This window comes from Papaver somniferum, chromosome 4, assembly GCF_003573695.1.
Source record: "Papaver somniferum cultivar HN1 chromosome 4, ASM357369v1, whole genome shotgun sequence".
Classification (NCBI taxonomy): Eukaryota; Viridiplantae; Streptophyta; class Magnoliopsida; order Ranunculales; family Papaveraceae; genus Papaver; species Papaver somniferum.
This window is the reverse complement of record NC_039361.1, coordinates 66,715,843-66,724,801: the sequence shown is the minus strand read 5'-3', so window position 1 is coordinate 66,724,801 and position 8,959 is coordinate 66,715,843. Positions and strand designations below refer to the sequence as shown.

General features: G+C 35.4%; 1 protein-coding gene across 1 annotated transcript; it reads right to left on the bottom strand.

Moving 5' to 3' along the window:
* Nucleotides 1–5,895: 5,895 nt before the first annotated feature.
* On the bottom strand, nucleotides 5,896–7,426 carry LOC113273956 (peptidyl-prolyl cis-trans isomerase E-like). Its single transcript, XM_026523515.1, has 3 exons — nucleotides 7,269–7,426; nucleotides 6,883–7,146; nucleotides 5,896–6,392 (listed from the first exon to the last, which is right to left on the bottom strand). The coding sequence occupies exons 1-3, from the start codon at nucleotides 7,303–7,305 to the stop codon at nucleotides 6,172–6,174; spliced, it is 522 nt and encodes a 173-aa protein (XP_026379300.1). The 5' UTR covers nucleotides 7,306–7,426; the 3' UTR covers nucleotides 5,896–6,171.
* Between the last annotated feature and the right edge of the window lie 1,533 nt (nucleotides 7,427–8,959).

Genomic DNA, 8,959 nt, shown 5'->3' with positions numbered 1-8,959 from the left:
TTTCTGGGTAGGTCTAAGGTAAAATATTTTGATCCTATCTATCAATCTTTTGAAGCTAGACTTACGAATTGGGTTGGAACTACTCTTGATCAATCAGGTAGATCTACAATGATAAAATCAATCTTGAATTCGTCGCCTACTTATAAAATAGGCAGTTTCAAAATACCCAGCATTCTTATCGCTAAACTGGATACACTTTAAAGAAATTTTTGGTGAGGTCATAAACAGAATAAGGGTCTGAAATTCATATCATGGAGTTCTATTAATAAAGCTAAACAATTAGGAGGGCTAAGGTTTAAGGATCTTGAAGTTTTGAATGATGCTCAAAATTTGCAAACTAGCTTGGGAAGCTTGTACTAAAACTGATGCTTTATGAGTCCAAATTATGGAAGCAAAATATTTTTACTTATGTGATTTTCTGCATCAAGATAAACTAAATGAAAATATTTCTTGGGTATGGAAGAGCATATATAAATGTAGAGAAATTATTAGACCTAATAGTTTTTGGGCAGTGAGATGTGGGTCTAGGATTAGTTTGGATGAATAGTGCTTATAATAGAAAGGGAAACTTTTCTGTCAAAAGTACTTATAATGAGAATTTAAACCATTCTGTAGATATGCCTGCTCATGTGTGGAAGGTCTTACGGAATCTTAAAATTCCTCATAAAAAGAAATTATTTGGAAATGCATAAGAGAAATTGTACCAACTAGACATAAGATCAGTAGGTATAAAACAGATATGGTGTTCACTGCAGTCTTTATAATACCCATGTGGAAACAACTGATCATCTTTTTATTGACTATCCATATGCTAGATCTGTATGGTTAGGGGTTAACATCAATGTAGTTAGTGTTCTAAATGATTTTGGTGATTTTCATGGCTGGGTCATTTCTTGGTTTTTTGAAGGTGCCCAGTTGACTGGTGTCATAGGTAGTATAAAGCAGAAAACTCTATACTTACTCATGTTTATAGTTTGGACAATATAGAAGAATAGATGTTCATTATTTAATCTTTCAAAATATTAAACCTAATAGAACTGTAACAGTTGCAACTCTTATAAATAACAGTTTAAAAGGAGGTGGACTGTCTAGCATTGAAGGAAGCGGTAAGCTGGGCCATCAAGAGGAGTCTTGATAATGTTGAGTTTGAACCAGATAGTGAAGTTCTAATAAAATCTGAAAATATGTTAATGAGCAGATTTTTTTTTATGTTCATCGGAAAAATCAGAGTTTTTGTTAAGTAAGTTAAGAAGTTGGTCCTGTAAGACTTATTAGCTAAGAAGGCTGGAACTTTAAGATTTAGTTTGAATATTCATATTTTAGTCAGGATTATTCAGAGACTAGTTGATCTTGAAAAACCTCGTATAACTTATTTTTCTCAATAAATGAAATTTCTTTTAGTATAAAAAAGGAATAACCAAGAGTATTCAAAGGCCTTCAACAAGGCTAATAGTCTCCCTCAACTGCTGGAGCTAGCCAAGCAGGAGGCATAGACCAGTACATAGAAGTTTTCTTACGTTTATCTCATTGAGCTAACTCATGAGCAACGGTATTACAGATTCTAGGTTGAAAACTAAAGATACTAGCTATTAAATTAGAGGCAAATTACTGAATGTCTTTAAATATGGCATCTGTCCTAGAATCACCATCAGAAGAACCCAAAGAGAATTGTTCCACCAGCTTCTTAGCATCACTTTCAATGATGATATGGGTCATCTTCTGTTCCACTGCTTTCTTGAGAATTCCCCAGATGGCTCTGGATTCAGCTTCTTATGCAGACGAAACTTCAAAAACCATGGCAGTACAGAAAGAGGCTTTGCTAGTAGAATTTCTCATCACATATCCTGCACCATTATCTCCAGAGATGTCATCAAAATCTCCATCAGTGTTACATTTGATCCAACCAACCAAAGGGGGCATCCATTTGTGATTTAGAGCTATGGGATTTGAAAAGGTAGCAACAAAAGTATTTTTCCTGGTAAGGAGCATTGCCCTAGCTCTTTCTATGACAGACTTATGATTTTCAGACACATTTTGAAAGACCAAGTTATTTCTACTGGTCCAGAGGGACCAAAGGATAGCAACAAAGAGTTGTTGAGCATCATCAGGCAGTTTAGAGTTTTGCTCCAGAAGCCAGAAAGTAAGCCACTGCTGAAAAGTTTTTTGAGTAAAGAAAGAAGTGTTTATGCAAAAACTTGACAAGAACCAAACCTTAGAAGCAAAAGGACACAGAACCAAAGTATACATAATGTTTTCATGAGGATCCTTGCATCTGGCACATTCAACAGAATGCATGGGCATTCTGGTATGAAGGACAGTTCTAGCTGGAAGAGCATTTTTAGCAGCTTTCCAAAGCAAGAGTTGAATTCTGTGAGAAACCCTAATCTTCCAGATATGTAACCAAATAGTCTTACATGGAGAGGGATTAATGCCTCTGAGGCCCAAGTAAGCGGATTTTGAAGAAAATTTACCATTCTTCGATAGGTCTCAAGCCCTCCTGTCAGGAGTGCAATGTTGGCTTAAGGGAATAGTGACGATCTTCTTAACAGAAGCATCATCAAAGTGGGTAGAGAGTCTATGAAGTAATCAACTTTTATGCTAGGGTCCTGAGGGGTGAGAGGGTTGGGAGTAGCAGAACCCAAATTTGGAATCCATTTATCACATTAGGGGTCGATAAACTTTCCATCCCCAACAATCCAGGAAAAAAAGGGTTTAATCAACTCCCTTATAGCATGAAGGCAATTCCAGGTCCAAGAGCATTTATCAGGACATTTGGCATTCAGAAAATCAGTCCTAGGGAAATATCTAACTTTTAAAATCTTAGCCAACATGCAAAACATTTCTAACTAACATGGCAAGATTATTTAGCTCAGCTTTTCTGAAGCCCAAACCACTTTCAGATTTAGGGGAGCACAGAGTATCCCAACCCAAAAGATGGAGCTTTCTATCTTTTGGGTCAAGAGATTCTCCCCACCAGAATTTACAGAGATGGGCATCCATCTGTCTGCAGAGGTGCTTTGGGATGAGAAAAGCCCCCATCTGGTACAAGGGGATAGCTTGTCCAATATGTTTCACCAAAGTGGTTCTAGCAGCCTGAGAGAGGAGCTTGTGAAGCCAAACGGTTATTCTGGCATCCACAACCTAAAGAATGCCCATATGGGTTTGGATTTTAGAAATGAAAATAGTAGGAGTACCAAGGTAATTCTCACCCAAATCTCTGCTTTGGATATCCAGAATATTAGCCAAAAGGGCTTTCCTATGTTCAGAGATTTTCCTACTAAAAAGAATACCTTCCCAGAGGCAATGCAGTACTTTTGAAGATAACCTTTTATAACAGTAAAATTTTCAGTAGTAGCAGAAGAGAAAAGAAGATAATCATCAGCAAACAGTAGATGAGTCATCTCTGGAGCATTTTTACAAATTTTGATACCCTTAAGAGTTCCATTTCTTTGGAGACTATATATGTAAGAAGATAGAGCCTCAACACAGATTATGTATAGGTAAGGGGATAAAGGATCCCCTTTCCTTAGACCTCTCTCAGGTTGAAAGAAACCAGTAGGACTACCATTTAAAAGAACAGAATAGGAGACAGTGGAAACACACTGATTTATGAGTTTAATCCAATTTTCAGCTAGCCCCATTTTTCTCAAAACTTTTTCTAGAAAGGACCATTCCAATTTATCATAAGCTTTTGACATATCAAGTTTAATGGCAGCAGTGCCCTCAACTTTGTCATTATGATTTACAGAATATATATGGCTTCATTAGCAAGGAGAATATTATCCGAAATACTCCTCTTAGGTATGAAGGCACTTTGGTTTTGGGATATGATGTTATTCATAAAGGGTTTAAGCCTGTTAGCAAGAGTTTTGGAAAGAATTTTGTAAATGAAATTGCATAATCCTATGGGTCTGTATTGACTGACTAATTCAGCTAGAGGAACTTTGGGAATAAGAGCTATGTTGGTATGATTGAAGACTTTAGCTATATGCCCTGTTCTGAAGCAGGTTTGGGTCACATCAACAACAGCTTCACCCACAATATCCCAATGTTTTTGGTAAAATAAGCCTGTAAAACCATCTGGTCCTGGGGCCTTTTTACCTCACATTTGAAAAACAACAATAATCAAGAGTATTGTATTGGTTGTTTCTTCTGTCAATTGAGGCTTATTTTCTTTATTCAATCAAAGATCTTAATGCTTTAACTTCAATAAACAAAAAAATTACTTATAAATTTAGGTGGGCCCATGTCTGTTTGGTCCTTTTTTAGGTGGGCCCATGTCTGTTTGGTCCTTTTGTCAAACGCTTTTATTGTTTGGTCCATAATTGTTTAAAAATATTAAACTGACAAAAATACCTTTCCGTGTTAATTTTCATTTATTTTCTTGTAGCAGTTCATTCCAGAAATGAAGTCCATACAAAAACCTTAAAAAAAACAGACTTCATTCCAGAAATGAACTCCATATAAAAACCTAAATAAACAGATTTCATTCCAGAAATGAACTCCATACAAAAACCTAAAAAAACAGAGTTCATTTCAGAAATGAAGTCCATACAAAAACCTAAAAAAACAGAGTTCATTCCAGAAATGAAGTCCATATAACAACCTAAACAAACAGACTTCATTCCAGAAATGAACTCCATATAAAAACCTAAAAAAACAGAGTTCATTCCAGAAATGAAGTCCATATAAAAACATAGTTCATTTCTGGAATAAACTCCATATAAAAGCAGAGTTCATTTCTGGAATGAACTGCAGCAACAGCATCTTCATCATCTTCGTCGTCTTCAACAACAGCAGCAACATCTTCGTCTTCAAAAACACCACCGTCTTCATCATCAACGGGAGTAGCAGTAGCAGATCTTCATCTTCTTCATCATCATCATCAAAATCAAGATTAACACCATCGTCCTCATCGTCAACAGCAGTAGCAACAACATATCTTCATCATCTTCATCGTCAACATCAGCAGCAAAAAGAAAACCAAGCTTAACACCATCGTCTTCATCTTCTTCATCATCATCATCAAAATCAAGATTAACACCATCGTCTTCATCGTCAACAGCAGCAGCAACAACATATCTTCATCTTCTTCATCATCTTCATCGTCAACAGCAGCAGAAAAAAGAAGAAAAAAAACCCCTAAAAAATCGTATTCAACAGTACCAACATCATCGTATTCATCGTCTACAACTACTGATCTAAATATCTAAATCGATTTTCACCTTCATCACCATCGTTTACAGCAGCAGGAAGAAAATAGAAGAAAAAAATGGAGACGCCATTAACAGGAGGAAAAAGAAGAAAGAAAAAGAGAGAGAGATTAGATCTGGAAAGATGAGAGAGAAAGTAAATCTGAGAATGATTTATTCTCTCTTACTTTTTGACTATATATATGGTCCTTATCAAAAGGGGTATTTCTGCCACTATAAGGTGACATTTACATCATCCATGACATCACCCTAGGACCAAAACATAATTTTTAAGACCAAATTATAATTTACATTATCAAATAGGACCAAACAGACAATTGACTAGGTCCACTGGACTAGACTGTCTCTAATATATTATTTGTAGGACCAATTGGTATTTCCTTGTTTCACAATCATATAGTTAAAATTTATAATGATCATCAAATTTATATAATTCGTCCTATAAGGTAAATACTTTAATAAAAATGTGAAACAAGAAATCAAATGTTCTACAGGTTTCTTGTGATTCATTGAATCATTGCATACTACATCAAGGGGAAGATGAGTAACATAGAAACTGTTGGTCAATAGGTGAACTGGAATGCTATTTAGCATAAACAAGGAATACATTGTAAGCATGTAAATTAAAACCTTTTCTATTCTCATGATATTGGAGGTCAAAATGCATGGAACAGAAAAGCAATTCAAATCACGCACATATGGTACACCAGTATAAGCTACAAAATCGCGTATTGTTCCAATATTTCTCTGTAAGAAACTTCATACTAACAGAACATGCAACACTTCTAGTTTTCATATGATAATGTACAATTTCATCAGATATCTAGTTATAGCATCATACATACGGAGCATAGAAACTTGATTCTGGTAAAGACATAGCAGCAACCAGATAGTAAACAGAAAATCTTAGATTAGCTATAGCACTCTACCGATAATGACAGCTCAATCAGTGGGTATTCTAAGAACTGCCGTTTTGATTCAAGACCTCTGCTTCCGCCTTTGCCATCGGATCATCCTTCATCTCACTGTCTTCGTCTCTCTCCCCTTCTCTTTCATCAGCTAACTTCTTCCTATGCAATTCCTCTGCCTTTTCCATTTCAGCACGATTTTCTGCCTGTACACGTAACATTTCCTCTTCTTGTTGCTGGCGCTCAAACCATGTGTCCGCATCTGCCCAAACTGCAGTAACATACAAAATCCCACTAATCAATTAAAGCATCCACAATACCCAAGTTGAGCATAAACCAAAGATACAGACTAAGCTAAATCTATATTACTATAATGAGATTCTTTTTGCTACTTATATCACTATAATCTCAGGCTCTCAACCACATTACGCTAATGAAGATTCAAACAGTTCCAACTGAACCAAAAGACACAAAAATAGCAGAACATATACAATTGACATTTAACATTAAACCCTCCAAAACCCTAACATTGGATATCTCAGAGGAGTTCCCAATTCACTGCCTAAACTAAAGAAATTTTTGAGTAAACCCCAAATTCTCAAATCAATATATACGAAAGCAACTCATATAATCAAATCAAAATCGATGCTAACTGTATGGAACTAAACGCACATTCAAGCAAAAATTAAGCAAAACTCCATAAATATAAAAATTTAGAATAATGTTATAAAATTAGGGTTAGAGAGAAGCGGAAAACGTACTTGGTTGTGCAGCCCAACCCTGTTCACCACCTTTAATTTTCTCAGGCAAAGCATAATTAACAGTTAAAACTCTTCCATATAGCTCAGCATTATCCATATTATCCATAGCAGAAGCAGCATCTTCTTTCTCTAAAAAAGTAACGAAGCCAAAAGATCTATGTTTCTGAGTAGCTTGATCTAGTGGAGTTTTAACATCTTTAATATCACCAAATGGTATGAATGCTGAATGTAATATTGTCTCATTCACTTCTTCGGCTAAACCTCCTGAAACACAAAAACATCATCAGTAATTAGGGTTTTTTCTTTATAATGTATGGATTGAACTTCCTGATAAAATTCATGTTAGGGTTTTGTAACGAATTAAATTGAGTAGTGGTTTTTCTTACCGACGTAGAGTGTGTTCTTCTGTTTCGGTTGAGCCATTAAATTTTTCTTCGCGCTTTCTCTCAATCTCTCTTCCTCTTTAAATTCTTCTTCAGCCTTCTCTTGTTGCAGACTTGCAGGATTGGAATTTCCAATTCTTTCCTATAAAGGTAGAACCGGGCTACGAAGTCTTCGGTCTATATAACATACAACTTTCCTAATATGGGCCTTGGCCTTATATAAGGATAACAGGGGTTGTGGAAAAAAAAAGGTAAAATTAGGCTAAGGCCTAATCCAGTGATAACCATAATATGAATCTCTTAAATAAAAGAAATTTAAATCCAAGCCCTAAGTTATTAAAGGACATTCATACCCTTTTATATATGAAGGCTGTTTTTAGGCATACCTAAATCTTTCTAGGCATACTGAATAAAGACAAAAAAAAGATGTCAAATAACAAAATCAGAAACCCCCTCAACCAAAACTTTTTATAATGGCAAATATGCCCTTTGTGTATTAGTGTTAGTAAAGTGGATTAGTGATTAAAACTTTTGTTAAGTGATTAAGATAATTCAGAATTATAAAGTTTTGGGTAGATGAAAAAAGGAAAAAAAATCAAGTTTTTATTGAGAAGGAGAGAAGGAAAAGGAGAAAGTGAGAAAAAAAATATTCTTGATTCAATGGAGGATGAGAAGGGTCATTCTTCATTTAAAAAACATAGGAAAATACATATCAACTACAACAATGATCCAGAAATGGCTGATTTCTTAGATTATGAGAATGATTTTACACAAACTCAAACTCAAGATGATGATTTTTATGAGCCAAATCCATATGATGAATACATAGATGAGGAACCCAATGCTTCTAACACACATGTAAACTTCTATTTTATATTTAATCTCACTTTTGTAGCTTGAAATCATCAAAAAATTGTATTTTTCATCATGGTTCGACGAACCAGGACTATGTTCGGCTTAAAAATATAAGCCGAACCCACTAAATTGATGAACAGTTCGGCTAGCTGAATTTGTTAACGTTATACGCCGAACCTTCATTTTCCAACTTCCAACCTATTTGCAAGATCCTAGTTCGGCTTATATTAAAGTATAATAACAAGCCGAACTTATTCCTGAGAGTTAGGTTCGGTTTTCACTCTAAATATCGTATCAGCCGAACTATATATTTTTCCAAGTTCGGCTCATATTCAAAAAATCACATCAGCCGAATATGATACTGATTTTCCATGAAACACTTGTACTCATACACATTTAGAGGTTAGGCTTTTTATTACATATGTTTTCTATTGTGCAGCCTTTTCATAGGATGAACCAAACAAAAAAAGTGGAAATTACTAAAAGTGTTAAGAAAGTGAAGTCTAATGATGGAGAATACCAAGGTCCATATTAAATGTCAATTTTTAGTCGAACCTAGATCCTGCAAATCAACACGAGCTAGCCGAACCTGACAACCACCTGGGGTAAATTTCACTTCTCAGGTTCGGCCGGGAAGGTTTGCAAGGTATTAGCCTAACCTGACACTGTTCTGGGACGTATTCAATACACATTTTGGGGTTCGGCTAAAAATTGACATTTAAGGTTTAGCCGAACTGTTCATAGACACTTTCAGGGTGAAATTTCAATAACAGTTCGGCTCAAAACTCAACTCAATTATCAACCGAACCCGCTACTGTAACCGTCAAAAACTCTAAGTT

What these genes read in the sequence shown, in the direction of transcription:
- LOC113273956 (XM_026523515.1), bottom strand. Translation starts at nt 7,305, where the DNA reads ATGGCTCAACCGAAACAGAAGAACACACTCTACGTCG. An exon ending in GAAGAACACACTCTACGTCG is followed by an intron (nt 7,147 to 7,268) that starts GTAAGAAAAACC and finishes TTTGTGTTTCAG; the next exon opens with GAGGTTTAGCCGAAGAAGTG. An exon ending in GGGTTGGGCTGCACAACCAA is followed by an intron (nt 6,393 to 6,882) that starts GTACGTTTTCCG and finishes ATGTTACTGCAG; the next exon opens with TTTGGGCAGATGCGGACACA.